Source organism: Canis aureus, chromosome 20, assembly GCF_053574225.1.
Source record: "Canis aureus isolate CA01 chromosome 20, VMU_Caureus_v.1.0, whole genome shotgun sequence".
In the NCBI taxonomy this organism is placed as follows: domain Eukaryota; kingdom Metazoa; phylum Chordata; class Mammalia; order Carnivora; family Canidae; genus Canis; species Canis aureus.
Window position 1 is genome coordinate 32,457,967 of NC_135630.1, and position 20,329 is coordinate 32,478,295.

The 20,329-nt window shown below is 39.8% G+C and overlaps 1 protein-coding gene across 2 annotated transcripts in view; it reads right to left on the reverse strand.

Annotated features, from left to right (window-relative positions):
- CNTNAP5 (contactin associated protein family member 5) overlaps positions 1-20,329 on the reverse strand; it is a 796,713-nt gene that overhangs the window by 242,215 nt on the left and 534,169 nt on the right. For both annotated transcript variants that reach the window (XM_077861335.1, XM_077861336.1), the window contains exon 13: positions 10,558-10,758. In XM_077861335.1, coding sequence (XP_077717461.1) covers positions 10,558-10,758 — 201 coding nt within the window. The remainder of the gene's footprint in view (positions 1-10,557; positions 10,759-20,329) is intronic.

Here is a 20,329-nt window from a genome sequence, read left to right on the forward strand (position 1 = left end):
GACAAAATATGGACACTGGTGACATTTTACTATTGATTGAGGTGGATTATTCTATTCCTTCAACAACGACTTACTAAAAGTTTGCTAGGTGTCAGGTACTACTATTCTAAGCATTTGGGACATAAAATGGTGAATGAGTAAAAAAAGAAAGTCTCTCCCCCATGGAGCTCGCATTCTACTGGCAGAGGTAGACAGTAAGCAGACAAATAGAAAATATTGGGTAGTAATAACTTCTACGGAGAATACTAAAATGGGATATAGTGATAAAGAATGAAAAACCATATACTTTAGAGGTGTGTAAAATTTAAGTTGAGAGCTAAGCATGGGAGGAGGAATGAAAGTTTTGAGTAGAAAGAGCATCTAATGCATTAGTTTAAAACATAGAAAGCTAGCTTGGCATGGAGCAGAATAAAAGGATATAGGGCTCTGTTTAGGGAGCAGGTGGGTGAATGGGAAGTAGGGAATGGGCTCAGCCTACAGAGCTCTGTAGGCCATGGTAAGGAGTCTGAGTTCTGTCTCAAGGACACTGGAAAGGGTTTATAGCCAGGTTTATATAATCTCATTTTGGAAAAAATAATCACATCGCCTGCTGTGTGAGATAGAAACCATAGGGAGATGGGGTAACAGTGGGATAGAAGAGAAGCAGGGATGATGCACTTGTCCAGTCTGGAGATGATGAAGTCTAAACTTAAGTGGTAACAGTGGAAGTGAAGGGAAGAGCTGGGGTCAAAGTTAGCTGTGACTGATGAGTTTGAGTATTTGTTAATATACTGGATGGGAATGGAAATGATAAGGAGGGAATGAGCCATAGGTTTTGGCTTTGAGAAACTGGATAGTGTCATTTATTGAAATGAGAAAAATAGAAAAATAAATGGAATTGAGCCGTTGCCAGAGGAGGGGAATGGACATAGACTTAACATTAACACTTTCAACAGTGCTATTAGGTAGGCAAATATCATATTTGTAAATACTTAAAATGCAGTCTAAAAGTAAGTAAGCCCATAAAACAAGAGGCAGATCCCAAAATTCAACTTCACCAGACATACAGCGGGATTCTGAGACCCTCTCCTGGCAGCTAGGAGAATGAATGTTCCCTTGCTCTTTTGAAAATATAATAAAATATTGACTAAAATAACCATAGTATCTTGAATGTCTACTATAAGCAAGACACAGCATCTATCTTACTACATTTACAGATAAGGAAACTGAGGCTCAGAAAGTCCATGTAACATACTCATACTCTCATAGTTAAGAAGTAGAAAAAGTAAATTTCATGCCATTTTCTGTGATTCCAAAATTCATGCTACTTTCATGTAGCTGCCACTGTACTACATCTTAAGATTAGAAAATAGAACACTTTTACCTCTAAGTACATTCAAAATAAATTAAGCGAACACAGTCTTTCATAGAGCAATGAGAAAAATAAAATCTTTATCTCATACGGGGTTCATTTGTTGATTCTTGAGCAATCCATGTTAACTACCAAAGTAATTAATGGTCTAGAAAGCAATTCATTTGCAATCAGGCACATATTATCTCTCGAATTTATGTGGGATATTTTTTATTTTCCTTAGACACATACCCACATCTCTAGCTCAACTAAGGTGTATGTCTTCTTTGTAAAATCCACCCACTTCTAATTTTGACTTTATGTCCCCAGCAAAACACCAAGAATTAAATATTAGGAACTTCGGAGAGGTGGCTTTCATGCACAGTAAAATGCACTGACTTGATTCATGTGATAGTCTCTTTATATTTTTTTAAGACCTATGGTAAACTCTTATAAACACATTTTAGCCATACTACTTTAAGGGCAACAAAAAGTCCATAAAAGGGAAAAAATGCAGAGTCAGACACATTTCCTGCCTGAACTAAAACTGACTCATCAATGGCCAGCAGGATATCAAAGTGTAAGCTCCAGTCCAGAGTTGGAAAGATGTAGGTTTGACTCCTAGTTCTGCCTGCCATTTGCTCTATTTTATTAGAGTAGTTGACTATCCATGAAACATTTTGAAGAAAACATGGTAGTTTTAAAGCATGTTCATACACTCACCCCATGAAAAAAACGGAATGAAATTCTCCTCCCATTCAATATGGGCCAGCCTGAATGACTGTCTTCTAATAATTAGAAAGTGACAGAAATAATAATGTATAACTTTCAATACTAGGTAATAAAATGCAGTATAGGTCCCACCTGCCCCTCTCCCTCTTTTGGGATGTTTGTCCCTGAGACTCGGCCACTGTCTTATGAGAAAATGAAGCAGCCACATGGAAAGACCATGTGCCCAATTGAGGACCCAGACAGCACCAACTGAGTGAGTGAGAGCCCTGGAGGACAGCAGCCCCAGCCACAGCCACAGCCCTGATGACCCAGGCCGGAGCCGAGATGGGTAAGTCCTACTGGTACCTAACCACACTGCAGATGGGTGGGCAAGATGGATGTTATTGTTGTTTTAACACATTAAGGTTTATGGTGGTTTGTTACCTAAAAATTGATAATCAGAACAAAAGATAAACCTTTTCTTCGGTACCTGAAAGCTCCTTTTATTATATCCCTTCCCTCTGTAAGACCTTTTCTTCTTGTTTTAAGTAGTACGATTAAAATATGGCATAACAAAAGGACCATTATGGACTTTAGGATCAGTTCTATCTATCTATCTATCTATCTATCTATCTATCTATCTATCTATCATCTATCTATCTATCTATCACATGTGTATGTGCGTGTGTGCGTGCGCGTGTGTGTATGTGTGTGTGTGTTGCAGGAAAGGAGGGAAGGACGGAAGAAGAAAGAAAAAAGAAAGAAAGAAAGAAAGAAAGAAAGAAAGAAAGAAAGAAAGAAAGAAAGAAAGAAAGAAGGGAAGGAGGGAAAGAAGGAAGGAAGGAAGGAAGGAAGGAAGGAAGGAAGGAAGGAAGGAAGGAAGGGATCAAGGAAAGAAGGAAGGGAGGGAAGAAGTGGGTATGCTGCAGAGGACAGATTCCAGCTCCAAAGGTGACCTCTAGAATTTGTAAGTGTGGTGGAGGTAAGTGGCAAGTAGTGAAATAATGAGTGAAGGAGCCAATGCAACCTCAAATCAGTGTAACTGGGGGAACAAGTACAAAAATACTACCATGAATCAGAAGTAACCAGAGGGGCCTCTGAGCCTTCTGCTCAGAGTGCTGAGCTAGACTGTGTGGATCAGGACTATATAAGACAAGGCTTCTGTCCTCAGGGAGCTCATAGCTATTTTTAGTTCACCAGGCTTAGGAAGTGACCTAAAATATCTATGGTTGTAGCAAATTATGGATACCTTGTTTAGCCTGACTTAAATAAACTAACAAATTCTTTGGATTTGAAATAGGAAGAGAAAGAGTAATCCTTTGCTTCTATGTTCCAGTGACTTTCCCCTGTACACTTAGAATAAAATTGATAGCACTAGGGCTGTCATGATCTGGTTTCTGGACATCCCAGCCTCATTCTCCTGTCACTCTCACTTACTCTTCTCTCTCCACTAGCCATACTGGCCCTCTTTCAATTCCTCTGCCTGGAATCTTCTGCCCCAGATACCATATGGCCCACACCTTCTCTTCAAACAGGACTCTATGGCACACCCCTCCCCTCCTAAACTAGGAGGCTTTGCTACCCTTTCATGAAATAGAACTCCCCATGCCTGGTCACTCTCAGGCTTCTTTTGCTTCTTGATTTTTCTTCCTTATGTTCATCATGAACTAAATATGTTTGGGGGTGGGAGTGCATGTGTGTGTGTGTGTTTGATCTGTCTCTCTCATACTCCTGCTACAATCATGTGGGCAGGAACTCCATTTTTCAATGTTTCATACCTACTGGATAGAAAAGTATGTGTCACATAACGGAAAATCAATAAATACTTACTGTTTGAAAGAAAATGTAATCATCTGCTAATTGGTCATGATTGGTACAAATACTGGGGACAAAGAGTTTTAAACTCTTTAAAGTATCCTGAAAAGCTCATTTTTTTTTCCTATCCATAATTTGACTTTTCTCCATCATAATTCCTTACCTAGATTTCTAAGGCTGATCATTCATTTTATACACATCTGAAGCCAAATATTACAAATGGACATGAGGGTTTATACACACAAGTACATTTACATTACATTTTATATTTGGACATATAAAAAGGATATATAGTTACATAATATATATTATATAGTATGTACTCCATACTGCATAGTGTATATACAACCCTATAGTGCATAGTATGTATATATAATATATCCATTCATGATATGCTATATATTCATATATAATCTAAACTACATATCACATATTATATATATAGCCCAGTTAGCCATATACTCATTAAAATATCATCAATTAAGGGAAAATAAGAAAATAGAAAGTTTTGGAAGTCTTTTTTTTTTTTTTTTTTGGAAGTCTTTAAAAGAAATTGGACTTCAGGGGCATCTGGGTGGCTCAGTTGGTTATGCACCTAACTCTTGATTTTGGCTCATGATCATGATCTCAGGGTTATTATAGATGAAGCCAATGTCAGGCTCTGTGCTGGGTGTGGAGTCTGCTTAAAATTCTCTCTGTGTGTGTCTGCCCCTCCCTCTCCCTCTCCCTCTCTAAAAAAGAAAAAAAAAAAACAAGAAAGAAAGAAAGAAAGAAAGAAAGAAAGAAAGAAAGAAAAGAAAGAAAAGAAAGAAAGGAAGAAGAAAGAGAAAGAAAGAAAGAAGAAGAAAGAAAGAAAGAAAGAAAGAAAGAAAGAAAGAAAGAAAGAAAGAAAGAAAAAGAGAGAGAGGGAGGGAGGGAGGGAGGAAAAAATAGGATTTCAGAGCTTTCAAATCCTTGGGAAAACAAGTAGGTAAAGCAACAAAGCAATTGACCCCAGGTGGAAACCACTCAAGTGCCTGCCTATCTGAATGAAGAATGAATGAATGAATGAATTAATTAATTAATTAATGATGTTTGCCCATACGAGTAGGGAAACAAGGACTTTGAAGCACTTCACAACACTGAATAATTAGTTCTACTGAGGAAACTAATCTTCATGGCAAACTTGTTTGCATGACTGATTTGCTTGGCAAATGCTTTCTCTTCAGAACCAAAGTAAACTCCAGCTTAAGCTGTCCTGTGGCTATTAGATTTCAAAGTAATGGACTCTCAATTTTAATACATATTTTCAAACCATTTCAGTGGTTTCATGTTTCAATTATGACTTCTTACCTCTGCCTTAGAGAGCTCACAGCTTTATTGGGAAGAGTATTCCCAAATAGACTTCCATTATACAGACTGGTAAGTACGAAAGGTACATACACCAGATACACTCCAATGAGGAAATCTAATGAGGGAAGTCTTGGAGACTATGGAAGACAGTTTTTGGATAGGTAGGACTTTCCACCCTCATTCCCAGCAGGGACTGGGGCACTGGGCTTCCCCAGGTAATCACCTTCCTGTACCCTTTCAATCTTGTCTCCCCTGCAGAGGTAAGTTGTGGATTATAGAGCTAATTGGCCACATAATTAAAGCATCCTCCAGACTGTGGATTCCATATTTCTTTCTGCATCTTCTGTGTGGATGTTTCATGAGCTGGGTTCTATTTTATTTCATAAGTTCATCACATGTTACCTTCAGGACCCTGGCCTTGGGCAAAATTCCTGTGAAGATGCTCACCATGACAAAGGTCTGAGCTCAAGCAGGGTAACCCTTATTCCTAGGGTCAAGTGGCCACCTCCACTCCTGGTGACAAAGAGCACAGGTAGGCTGATGATTCCTGTCTTGGAAACTTCTCTGTAGCACAGGATTGTAGGCCCTGCACAATGCTCAGGATAGTAAGTAGAAGCATAGGGAAGACAACTTAAAAGATGCACAGGGATAGCAAAGATACCTTTCCCATGGACCTCTGTGGCTTGGAATTCTAGTTCTTCAGAGAGTTTCTAGCATAAACTTTCAGTTAAAGAGACAGATGACACATTCCATTGGCTGGCACTTATCAGCAGCTCTGGGCAAGCATATCAGAGGAAACTGTCAGAAAATGACAGTGTCATGGTTCAATCACTGACTGAATGAAAAATACACAGTGGTGAACCAACCAGGCCTGAACTTAGCCTGCCTGACCTTCTTTACCTTCTCCCTTTGCTGCTCCTGGATGAATGGAACCAAAGCCAGAGCTGAGAGCCAGCAGGAAGAGGTTCTAGGAATGCTGTTGTGGGGGTCCTCCAGGCCACCCTGGGAAGGGGTGCATGAGCAACTCATCAAGGATGCTACAAAACTTTTGTAGCTACCCAGGAATTTGCCCTAATTCAAGCTGCTGTGACAATCATAGGGCCTTGAGAGATGGGGGATGTGTCACCTCTTTTATCTTTTTATCTCCATTTTCTTACAGAATAAGGAAATTCACAGAAACTCATGTTTACCCTGACTGCTTGATTTCCCTCTAACTTCTGGGTCTTAGAGATTTGCAGGGTATATCAGAAATAGTATCCTTGCTTTGACCATAGGTGAAGTCTGGTCCAAGAACCTGATCTGCCCCTCCACAGCTATGCGGCATTAATCAAGCATCTTCTTGTTTCTGAACTTCTGCTTCCTCAAGTGCCAGATGGGGATAACAACCCTTACTGTGCAGAGCCCTTGTCTGGATTAGAAATAATGCTTATATGGCTCCCCAGACATAGCTGCAAACATGCGAAATGCTTAGTCATTGGTGGCCATTTGAAAAGTTATTTATTTTTCCCTCATCTTGCCTTCTTTTATTTCCTCTCTATATTATCTTTGTGTGTAATATGGAGGAGAATCTATAACAAATAAAGCATCCTCCACATTGTCTTCATATTGATTTAAGTCCACAGTCACCATAATTTATAACACTTTATAGCTTCTCCTAACCCTGACTACCAGTAGAAACTCCCTCCAATAACCTAAAGGAATCATACTATACATTGTTTTAATTAAACAAAATTATAATTGTCTTTGACCTTCTTCTGCTTCTTTCAAATTGCCCAAGGGAAAATAAGATATATGTTGCTGACAAGTAGGTACTTAATCCTACTGTATTCTTGGGAGTATAAATTGGCACAAACTTGATATGTTGCAGAAGTCAATATGTCAAAAACCTTAAAAACAGGTGCACTCTTTGCTCTGATAATGGCACCTCAAGGAATTTATACTAAGGATATAATCAGCTTTGCTCATAAAAGATCTATGTGCAAAAAAATGTTCTGGCAGCATCTGTATTACAAAAAAGAGAGAACTAAATGTCCAAAATAGATTTGTGAATTTTGTATATCCATTGTGGTATGTCCATACAATGAAGGAGAATCTATAGCAAATAAAGAATCCTCCACATTCTCATATTATCTGTTGTTAATAGACATTATGACATAGAGTCATATTTATTGATATGGAAAGATATGTTTACCATGTACATGTGTGTATATGTGCATGTGTGTGACAAAGTAATAAAATAGTATCACTGGGGGGCTCTGGCTTCAGCAGGTAAGGGAGAGACTTGTCCATCTCTTCCATACAGCAGGTAGGTAAGTAGGAGATGGCCTCTACTCATCTCCCCTTTCCGTGGTCTTTTCCATAGGAAAGGGGTTGCCTAAATAATTAGAGAAATGAGAAAAACAACTCTGCAAGTGTGTGCCTATTAAGGACTGAATGTTTATGTCTCTTCAAAATTCTTATGTCACAATCTTAACCTTCAATATGATGATATTAGGAGATAGGACCTCTGGAGGGTAATTAGGTCATAAGGGCAGAGTCCCCATGAATGGGATTAGTGCCTTTCTAAAAGGGGCTCCAAAAAGATCTCTCATTCTCTTTCCGGCACGTTAGGATATAAGAACAAGTGAGGTGTCTGGGACTAAAAGAGGGTCTTCACCAGAATCCAACTATGTGGGCACACTGATCATGGAATTCCAGCCTCTGGAACCATGAAACATAAATTTCTGTTTTCTATAAACCCATCAATCTATCATATTTTGTTATAGCAACTCAACAAAGGAAGTATGCTAGGCCCTGGCTCTGGGATTCATGTGCCTACAATGGTGCACATTGTTGTCTCTGCCCCTATTTCTGTGAAGTAAGTACAACTGAGTCAGTGCTCATCCCCATACTGAGGGGTGTGGAGTTGGGGCCATATTTCTATGGGGCTCTCTTCTCAGTCCCATCCCCCAAACAAGCAATACCTGGTATATACCATTCTACAATCCAGCTCACCAGAAAAGAGTAGACACTCTATATACATGCGTATTGTCCTCCATCTCCCTCATTTGTTTCATAACCCATGGAAGAAAAGAGGATTAATGAGTTTCTCAACCCTAACATTCACTGTGTTTTTGTGAATGTGCAAAAAATGGAAAAAATGTCAGGGCATCTGGGTGGCTCAGAGGTTGAGCATCTGCTTTTGGCTCAGGTCATGATACTGGCTCTTGGGACTGAGTCCTCATCAGGCTCCCCACAGGGAGCCTGATTCTCCCTCTGCCTGTGTCTCTGTCTCTCTCTGTGTCTCTCATGAATAAATAAAATCTTTTTTTAAAATGGGAAAATGTCTGGAAGGATGCACACCTAAATGCAGCATTTGTGTCTCTGGGTAGTGAGATTATCTATATGCATGAGTTATAATTATTATTCTATTTACACCATTACAATAGAAATAAAGTGATTCTTTGAGTTTCTGTCTCATTACAGTACAAATTTGGACCTTCCCTGCTGGGATGGAAGCTATGAAAGAGGAAAGAAATAAGACCCCAGTTTTTGTTGAGCACAGGATGAGTACCAGGCACAGTACAAAGAGTGCAGACTACATTTTTTCCTGCAGTCCTCATATCAGTCTTATTAGTTCAGGATTTTTGTGTAAATTGCTCAAGTGCTGAAATTGCTAGTGGAAATTTAGCAACTTGTACAAGTTTCTATAGGTAGGAAAAACAGAGTCACTCTCAATATGGCCTGCCCCCAAATCCATGCTCTCATACACTCAGGGAATTCATGACAGTTGAATTATAACAACAGCAACTATAACAACAAAAACATCAACAAAGGCAATAGTATCATGAAATTGGGATCACTTAATACATACACTAAAGGAAATCCATGGTCTGAATGAACAGAATCCATTTTTCCTAAAATTCCATCAAACTCAATTCTTAGAAAACTAGAAGCCACACAATGCAAAGAGGGTAGGTTAGTTTTCGAGACACGGGTATTCTGAATAGTGACAATAGTGACAGGTGCAGGCTTGACAGCCAGGATGGAAAAAATACAAACAATATACACACTGAGCCTCTCAAGCAGCACCACCTAAGAACACGGGGAAGAGGGGCAACCACTGCTGCCTCAGATCTAATCAGCCCTGCAAGCATGGCTGAATCTGAGGAGAGTACAATAATTGATTTTCACAATGATGATTCTGAGTCATCAAGAAAAGGTTACATTTTATGTTCAGAACTCTCTGTTTAAGAAGGCAGGGAAGCATGTAATCCATTTGAGAAAGATTTTCATTTCAAATAGTTAAAAATTCTTTGAAAACATTTTTGGTGCTTAAAGGGATAAGTGACAGTTATCTGGAAAATTCACTTATGTGGAACAACGTCTTTCCTAAAGATTCTAGATCAGTGAGGCGGTGTGTTATATTTAGTTAGGCTTCTATCACTTCTCCTTTGTTGACATTCCACTGTTTAATCTTCTCAAGCCTTTCAAAATTCCTAACCTCCAAGCATGGGGTTATAAATTTCTCGAGATTACAGATTGTGACACCATTCTTGGATATTCCACACCCCTATGATCCTCAGCTTGTGTGTGTGTGTGTGTGTGTGTGTGTGTGTGTGTGTGTGTGGTGGGGGGTCTGTCTGTCTGCATGCACGTGCGCACACACGCACCATGGAACACAGGATGAAGATATTCACAAAAATGACCGATTCCCAGGGCACTCATGAACTTTGACAAAGCCCTTTTGACATTCTGTGAAAACCCTTTTGGGTTTTGGGAACTGGTCCTAGAAGTTTTTTTGTTTGTGGATTGGTTTTGTTTTCCCTAAAAGCAAACTTTATGTTTAAAAAGAGTCATTTCCATCGAGACCCACATTTTCCAAGCAACATTAGTACTGTACACACACAGGGCTGCCCTCTTCCCTCTGCACCTCTTGCCTTGGACATGACTCACTGTTCTTTGGTAAATGTGCAGAGATCCTTCATGCTTTCTAAGATGCTGTTCCCTTTCCCAGAAACATTCCTTTCCACCTCCAAACCATCTATATCTAGTTCAATGCTCTCTTCAAGTGCTATTGATTTCAAGCAACTCCTCATTCTCTCAATTGTTGAAGAATGTGTGTTGTCACCATTTTCTCTTTGAAGATTAGGATGCAACCTTGAGAGGTTACCTTGAGAGACTTCCTTTTGGTCATACCTGGGAATCAGAGCCAGGATGGGTACATCCCCAGTCCTGTCTTGGCTTCATTTCTTTCCACCACACAATGAACAACCATCACTGCACCCCACCTTGTGGGCAAATACCCTTCTCCTTGACATTCCATGTTTTCCAGGACTATCTGTGGTCACCCTGTGCAGCTCACACAGAGGGCTGGGGGTGAGCCTTACCTGGCGTGTTGAGCAAGCGGGACCTTCTACAATGGTAGGCCACTTCCTGTTCACAGTGCTCTGAACTGTCAATCATGGCTTCCAGCTGCTCCATGCTGCCACCATAATCCAAAGCCATGGTGTAGGGCTTCTCCGGGTTGGCGCCCCGCACATGGGTCAGCTCTGTATTGTTGTGCTGCACTGATGTCCAAATCTTGTCCTCTATCCAGAAAACACAACCCAAGGCAGGAAACATTAAAAAGAAGGTCAAAAGAGGATCATACTTATATAATTCAATAAAGCTGGGGGTGGGCAGGTGGGGAAAAGGATCATACAAGTAATGCGATGTTTGACTCAACATGGGACAAATAATCTACAGGAGTGCTCCACTTATGCAAATTCAAATGACCAGAGAATTTCTGTTTCTCATAGAGCTCCACCCAGAGTTAGTACAGGGGTTAATAATCCTAGGAACTAAGTTTGTGGGGCCCATTATGCTAAGCATTTAATGCCCATAATTTTAAACTGGCATCACCTAACCTGGAAGGAATTTAGAAATGGCGTGCTAGAAATGAAGGAAAAGTGAATGACCGAAACTGAGCAGCTTACCCATGTGCAAGTGACCAAGCAAGAATAGGAACCAAGGGTGTCTGACTGCAAAGCCCATACTTCCAGCTACTCACACACACTTCCCCACAAGACAAACACTAGAACAGATAACCATCTCGCAGATACACAGGTATCACACTGAATGTTTACTATACACAGAAAGACCTCCATATAGAAAGTCAACTATCAAATACACCTAATTAACAAGGATGAGGTTGCGTGATCCACACTGTACATACAAGACACTTAACTGAAGTTCCTTTTAAAAAAAATTCTCTCTGCTACCTCTATTTGCCAAAGAAATATTTTAAGAGTTTTACAATAAAATAACATGCAGAGATGAGGACCTTCACATCAGGATTGGAGGACACGTTTTACCCATTACAGGTAAGAATGGGAGGTGAGGAGAGAGGAGAGAAATTTGAGTTTTACAGCTTGAGACATGTGTATTTGACACCTATCTCTGCCAACAACAAGCTTGGAAAAAATCACTTCAGTTTTCTAGGGCTCAGTTTTATTATCAGGAAAAAAAAAAAAAAAAAAAAAAGACAGCAATCCCAGTAGCAGGGCTGTTACTATGGAACAGCAACCAAACATATGAAGTTGCAAGGCACTATCTGAGATCTATCAGACATTCTGTACTAATAACCTAGACTAAAACATTTACTGCAATTGGACATAAAATCTCATTCCGAACATGCTCACAAATAAAGCAAAGGAGGAAATAGGAAGACTCAAAAAGCTTTTGTCATCCGAGAATCTTGCCCACATAATAACATCATTACTCTTCATAGATTCTCAGAGCTGAAAAATAACTTAACATAGCTATCATGTGGTTTCCCTCCTACTTCACCCTCCTAATTTTTATAAAGGAGGAAACCAAGGGCTAGGAAGTAAAGAAATGACCCAAGTCATATCTATTAAACAATAGTGATCAGTGCCCACATTAAAAGTTACTATTATTAATTTGTACTACTAATAAGCAGGATCACAACTTTAAGCATATTTATCAAAAAAGGAAAAGCACAGGCAACCAAGATCCCCAGTTTTAGTATTTTCTCTACCCTAACTCTGTACGTGACTTGGAAGAAGTAATGTCACTGCTTGCACTTCTATTTCCCTATATTAGTAGAGGGGAGAGAAAGAAAATTTGGTTTCCATTATCCCTAAAGTATTTTCCAACCACAGAGAAGGAAGTATTTCTTGAAGCAAAATTATTAAACCCTATTCAAGTATTCTGATTAAGCTTCAGACTATTTTCTAAAACCAGCCCAATGATAACCACGTCTCCAATGTTTAATGGAGGTATAAAACATTTTCTATAAAGTCTAAAAAACAAATCAGAAAGAAGGTTATTAATTCGGACTTTAAAGTAATAATAGGACATTATTTCTAATTGGTAAAAATAATATTACACAAGTAGTTAACCTATAACACCGAAAATGTCAGTACTGATGAGACAAACTCTGTTAAATTACCAAAGAAAGGTAATTGTTTAATAACACAATATCATAGAGAGAAATAAAGACTGACAGTTCTGAAATGTCCATGGTATGTAGAAGAAGAAAAGAACCACCAATTTAACGTATAATACTAGGTGTTGTGTTACTGTTTCATGTGAGGGCATTTTACGTACCTTATTTCTGGTGTACATAACAATCCACCATGGTAGATGTCAACATAGATAGATAAATATAGACAGAAAGACATAGATATTGACACAGCCATATGTATAGACACAGACATATGCATAGAGGTATAGATATACGAAGGCTTAGAGAAAGAAAAATAAACTTGTTCCCAGTCTCACTGTGTCCAATCTGATGCCAGAAATGGTCCGCATAGTATCATTAAATCATACGAATTTAGATTTCCCTCCAAATATACACAGATTCTTATATCCATATATCCATTCATCTGATTATTCATACATTCACTCATTGATTTGCTTATTCATTTACTCACAGACTCATATTGCCAGAATCATATTCTATCTTTAGCAAGATGGAAAAGGAAAATGTGTGGGAGAGACAACCTCTCATCTTAAAGCCATTAATGTTGCCAACTCTGCCTTCTGGAACCTAAGGATGAATGGAAGTCCTAATAGCTCAACTATTGGCACCTTTTGACATATGCAAATATACACAAGATACAAAGGAACAATTAAGAGCTCCAAAGTGCTCCCCATGACTCACAAAGACATCACAAACCCTGCATACACAGTATGAGAGACACAAGGAGAGGTGATGATGGGAAACCTAGAGCCTCTTAGCTGGCTTTCCTTTCAAAGATGCCCTTTGTCCTTTGATTATTTTTTTCCTCCTAGGAGATAGCAGAAGACAGATTGAAAAGAAGGAGGTAATTGGATGCTATTTCTTTTCACTTTCTGCTTTTTTTTTTCTTTTTTTCCTCTCTATTTCATTGGTAGCAGGTGCAGATTAAGCCCTGCACTCTGACAAAATATTAAAGGCTAGGGGTCAATGCCATTCATGAAAGTTGGCTTTCGTGCTTGATGCTCCCAGTGTCTCTTCTAGGATGGGGACAGGTAGTTTTAGCTAGGGAATGTCTATGTGAAGTTTACCTCTAAGGATTTTCAAACAAGTAAGATTCATTTGAACCGTCTTTTAGGTGGACAGAGGTGGAAACCCATTCATGGAACAGCATGCACATGGCTTAACTGAATATTGAAGGCATGGAGCTAAATGTTAAAGATGGTCAATTTAGGGATCCCTGGGTGGCGCAGCGGTTTGGCGCCTGCCTTTGGCCCAGGGCGCGATCCTGGAGACCCGGGATGGAATCCCACATCGGGCTCCCGGTGCATGGAGCCTGCTTCTCCCTCTGCCTGTGTCTCTGCCTCTCTCTCTCTCTCTCTCTGTGACTATCATAAAAAAAAAAAAAAAAAAAAAGATGGTCAATTTAGTCAACGGGCATGTGGATATTTATGGACACAGAAGGGGCTCTGCTGTTATAAGACCTGGATTTGTATGCCAACTCAACACTTACTGGTTAACACTAGCCTTGGTCAAATCATTACTTCTCTAGAGTTCAGTTTCCTCATCAGTAGTATTTGGAAAGCAGAAATCATGTCAACCATTTAGGGTGGTTGTAAGGATGGAGGGGGTTTGTGTGAGAAGGTCCATTATTAACTAAATTATTAAGCATTCCACAAAAATCTGTATGTGTCTATTATATAATAGATGTATCATCTCTTTCCTAAGGATCCCACAGATATCAGTTGGTACTATTATTGACAATAGCATCAAGGAGGAGATGGCTTCTGGTGGTTCTCACAATAGTTCTTACTAACGGGGTTCTTTCCCAGAACATAAAGTAAGACATATGAGGCACTTGGAGGGGGTGGGGGCAAACTGAGATTGGTCCTCTCTCTCTCTCTACAGATCCATGAGGAAAACACACCAGTTTCAAGAGACCTGGAACAGGAAATTCATCCTTTCCACAGTTCTGTGAACTTGAACTCTTACACAAACCTTTAGAGGTTTACCTATAACTTAAGAAAGTCCAGTTACACTCAGGGTCGGAGGAGTAAATTATCTAAATTCTATGATTGGGAGAATTATAAAATTCTCCAAGCTCCAAGCTCCATCCTCTGCTGGTCTGCCTCCAAACCAGACCACCTACCACAGGGCATATATTCTTATCTCTAGAGATGAATCTAGGACTTCAAGGTCCCATGAGACTGCCTGGCTTTAGAAATCTGCTTGTCTGGTTGGAAAATGTGTTCTGCTACATCTCAGTAGTGAAGCTTTGGGCAAGTTATTAACCTCTGAAATTTCTGCTTTGGAAAATGGGATATTAATATCAATCTTTCTATCCATGATAATATCATAGTGATTTGGCATCACATTTCACATGGACATGTAACAGTCTGTCCGGCATGCAAAGGTGTAAAGAATCTATGTTTTGAAACTTTTTTACAACATGAGACTGAGGACTCGAACTTTGTTCCTTAGGGAATTGAGGGTGGGAAGCTCATCCAGGAAACGAGGTTAACAAGTGGGCTTAACTGCAATTTCTTGTAATATAGCTATTGTGGTGTATTACTTATTACTATCTTGTTCAATTATCTTTATACTTTAGAAGAGTCTCCTGTGTCTTTATATATATTTGTGTCCCTTTCATTTCCTGAAATTTTGTCAGTGGAATTTGCTGGTTAGTCCTCATGGTCCCAGAAACACGGGAAAGGCACTGCTTTTGCTACTACTTTTTTGCTACTCAGTTCATTCTCCATTATTTCTTAGTGTATGCTACCATTCAGTCCCCTAATGATAAGCATAGCCCTATCTTTCTACTTGTTCAAAATAATACATGTATTCAATTATCCAAGACAAATTCCCTGCTTAAGAGACCACTGTATTTGGAGACTTTTGAACTGGCAGCAGGAATTTATTCAATTCACTAAGGCTCTTAGTTAGTTTAAAGTAACAATAATTATATATTTGCTTTTTTATGTGATACATAGTTTGCAGATATTTTCTACCGTTTTATAGACTCCATTTTTTATTTTGTTGATGGTTTCCTTTACTGGGCAGAAACATTTTTGGTTTGATGTAATCCCACTTGTTGAGTTTTGTTTTTGTTGCCTGTAATTTTGGTGTCCCAGCCAAAAAATTATTGCAAAGACCAAGGTCAAGGAGTGACTTCTTTGTGTTTCTAGGATTTTTATGGTATCAGGTCTTAGGTTTAAGCCTTTACTTTATTTTGAGTTAATTTTTGTGAATGGTATAAATAGGGGCCCAATTTCTCTCCCTCTCTCGCTCTCTTTCTCTCTCTCTCTCTCTCTTTTTTGCATGTGGCTATCTAGTTTCCCCACCACCATTTGTTAAGAGACTATCCTTTCTCCGTTGAGTGTTCTTAGCTCCCTTGTCAAATATTAATTGAACACATCTGTGGGGATATAATTCTGGGCTCTCCATTTTATTCTGTTGATCTATGTGCCTATTTTTTTTTTATGACAGTACCATACTGTTTTAATTACTAGAGCTTTGAAGAAATCGGAGGATGTTGTTTAAGGATGCCCAATGTACTGGATGAGTGTAAATGATCTCATAACCCAGACCCCCACCAGTTATTTGCCACCTTTATGCATAAAGGAATTATAGGCCATGGAGCATCAAGGAGCATATGTGATAAAATTCTAAAACATCATCTCATAGACATAACAATGTATTGTTATGGAGGCTAGCAAGCCATTTCTCAAACTGCATTGTGAATTAAGTTTTGAAGGCTATCTTCCCATAGAGCTATGAGATCTCCAAAATATGAAGTATATTATTCATTCTAATGTTCAAATATGTACCCAGTTAATGCTGTGCCAGCCGCAAGAGTACCTGCTCAGATGGGTAATATACTGCCTAACTCTCTAAAAGCTTATCATTGTTATGGGGTAAAATTGTGTACAGAAGAATGACAAATGTCTCAGGCTATTATAAGTACTCTTGAAATTACTACAAGTAAGTGAGGCTGCCCAGAGATCTGGTGGGGGCAGGGTTGGGAGTGGATGTCAGAGGACATTGCCCAACAGAGACTGCAATGTTTGCCTTGAGAATGGACAGATCTATTGAAGTCTTTCATCCTCAGACCACCAAGGGGGCCACTGAGCACTTTGTAGGATTTCAGGAAATCATTGTCAAACAAGGAGATTAGTTAACCACTATCTTTTGTCTCTAACAGGTTTTTTCTTCTAGCTTTTTCAAAGCCACTCCTCTATGCATATGTAGTGATCCAAATGTAAAAGAGGTTTCAAGTTATAAGATCAACATACACAAACACGTATACACATTCAGTATGACCACCAGCAATATCAACAACAAGAGAAAAGAAAAAGAAGTTACACAAAGTGCTAGCACAGTAATGATGAGATATTTTTGAACATTCTGTATCTTCATCTCTGTTGTGAAATCTTTTCCAGTTGTCCTCCAAGAAAGCCCTCTATGAACCCTCATCCTGGGTCTCTCTGTGACCTGCTAGTTTCACTTGCTCTCATTTCAGAAACCGTAAACTGTTTACATACAGAGCCACAATTTAATTTTCTTTCATATTTCTTCTCTCATTCTATCTGATTGCTATTATGATGATGATGATCATTATTATTATTAACAATAGCAGTAATTGCAGATGATGTAAGCTGTTCTGTTACCATGGATATCACCACTGAGAAGAAAGAACAAACTAAAGGAAAGTAAAAAAAAAAAGGAGAGAGACAGAGAGAGAAGAAATAACTCTGATTAATAAGACCTCATTCTATGCACATATCTGTCTATTTGCAGGGCCAAAAAAATGTGCAATTTTTCTATCGCAATGCATGGGAGGAAGGGAAGTCTACAGATTGTCAATACCCAGCTTAATTGAACTTAAATCACCGTGGGGAGCTGCTTATAGTCCTTTGAAAAGTGTGCCAATTCACTTATGCCCCTATTGTAATAAAGCAAGTCTATATTAAGGTCCCTGGGGTCACTTTTGGTACAGTTATCTATGTTGACAAAGTGAATTTTCTGTGCCAAGGGTAAAGACAGTTTAAATAATCCTCAAACCACTGCCTGTACCACTCATTTGCCATCTACCCATGTACAGCCTAGTGACATCTCTTGTCGTTTTGCATTGATAGTTATTTAATTTTTCATATGTTTGTACCTTATCTCTCCATTTAAATCACGGGCAATGACTGCTGAGTAAATATCAGCTTGGCAAGGGCTTCTCTGGTTAATGGAGGCAGATGCGAGGGAGAAAAGCGAGGGCGTGGGACCGCAGGCTGGCCGGACCCTACCAGCTCGGATCCCTGAACAGCGCAGAGAACTTCACCTCCCCACGCCTCAGTCTTCTCATCTGTGAACTGGATGCAACCCACTGTGCAGTGACGACGGCAGAGCAGAATAAAACGCAGGGGCTGGGGGAGGGGGCGGGGGGTGCTGAGCCCAGAACCTGGGCACCAGACAGAAAATCAGAGGCCAAGGCCATCACGCCTCCGGATGAAGCCGCTCAGGGAGCACTGGAAAGGACAACTTCATCATCGGACGCAGTTCTGGGAACCTGTGCTGAGGGGGGCGATGCAGCGCAGCGCACTCGGGCTCTAAGGCAGACACCGCAGCGCCCTGGGGCCCCACCTGCCTGCGCGGGTCACGCTTTAGGACTTCCAGACAACACACTTGACTCTGATTTATTCTCCTCCTTCGCTGGAGCCTTTACTTTTTATATATCTTTTTTTTTTTGGGGGGGGGGGGGTATTTTTCTCTTGCCTTGCTTTAAAACAGGTGGTATGATCACAGAGGCCTGGGAAAGCTGTTTTATGCTTGGGGGTCGGGGGGAGGGAGGGGGGCGGGCCGTGGTGAGGGTGACCAGGCTCCATGCACATTATATCATACTTGATTGTTACTCGCTGGCTTCCTCAAGGAAAATGTATTAAATGTCTGGAGTGTGCAGAACATTATGTTAGGGACTGGGAAGGTAGGGTGAGGGTTATGAGGCTAAGTGACACTCTGGACACCAGCTCAAGGCCTTCACAGCCAGTTCTGGGAGAGAAGTTCACATGGAAGCCGAGAGTCTGGCAGTGTGGAGCAGGAGGGGCAGATGTGGACAAGCCAGGTGTCCAGGCTTCTGGGCAAGGGAGAGTAGAAAGAAGCCCCCATATCAAAATCACCTGAGGGAAAATGGGCTGTGTAGCTGGTGAGTAGGCTCCGGTTGCTATTAGAGGTATTTATGAAATCTTTAGGAGTACCTTTGTTTTGGTGCATTCTGAGGAAAAGGCTGGCACGCACACAGATCTAAATCCAGTTCCTACATATGGTACTTACTAACTGAGTGATGCTGGACGTGTTCTTCAATGTATCTGAGCCTCTGTTTTCTAAAATACAAGTTAAAAGTGATCTCTACCTCATACTTCATCATGTGGATTCCATGAAATAAACATTAAGACGATATAGCCCAGTATCTGGAACGTAAGTAGACAACAAGTAGTATTTTCCATTCCTTTGGTTAAGAAGAGCTAAAGTAGCCAAGATTGAATTTAGGAGTCTGGAAAGGAGAGAATTGACTTCTTACCATAGTGCTGAGGAGGGATATCCAAGGGCAGCATTTACATCTCCTTTTACAAGCTAACAAAGGAAGACAAGGCACAGATTGTCTAATACTCAGTTTCAAGGATCTTATACTCTGATGCTAGAGGTGACTGACAAAAAAGAATATTAAAGAAGAGCCTGGAATGATTCATCTTTCTTTCAGCAAACATCTCTGCTCTGGAGCTCATCACAGTATTAATGATATTCCCAAAGTGCCAGTGTCTTCTCCAGTGTGAAGCCTCTTCTAACTCCACCAGCATCCCATTCTGGTCTTGCTCAAGAACCGTTATAAAAACTTGTTTACTCAAATCCCTGCTAAACTGTAAGCTCTACAAGGCAAAAGACGATCTGGTACGTCTTTGTATACCAAACACCATGGCATTTACTTACCATGTGACTAAACATCCGACAGATTGCCAGGATTTCACTGACTTCAGTGACATTTCCTGAAATCAGCAAAAAGTGATATAGGATGGGGAAGTATGTTCAGATATGTACTTGAAATTCTGCTCTGCAGCCCAGAATATCTATTGCAAGAGCAGCATATTGAAGAAAAAGTTCAGGGATGCCTGGTTGGCTCAGTCATTGAGTGTCCAACTCTTGGTTTTGGCTGGGGTCAGGAGATCAAACCCTGACTAGTCTCAGTGCTCAATGGGGAGTCTAGCTGGAATTCTCTCTCTCTCTCTCTCTCTCTCTCTCTCTCTCAAATAAATGAATAAATATAAAGGGAAAAAATCAAATATCCACCAAGGGGTTTCTGAATTAATAAAACATAGTCAATTGGCACAGTGAAATTCTATGCACTCATAATAAAGAAATAGTCTGTCTAGCTATACACCTTTGATAGAATACATTCCAAGAACTAAAATTAAAATTCAGTAAATGTTATGCTTCACTTTGTTGTTGGTAGTTATATTGCTGATATGACTCTGAAGCTATTTTGTATATTTTGTCAGGTAGAACAAATGAATAAATATATTGGTATTGTTGAGACAGGTTTTACTGAGAGAGAAGAGAGAGATGGAAAAGAGAATGATGAGGAAAAATCTAACAGTGCTCCATTTGCATTACAGATAACCATAAGAAATGATAATTTAAGTATACATAAGTAT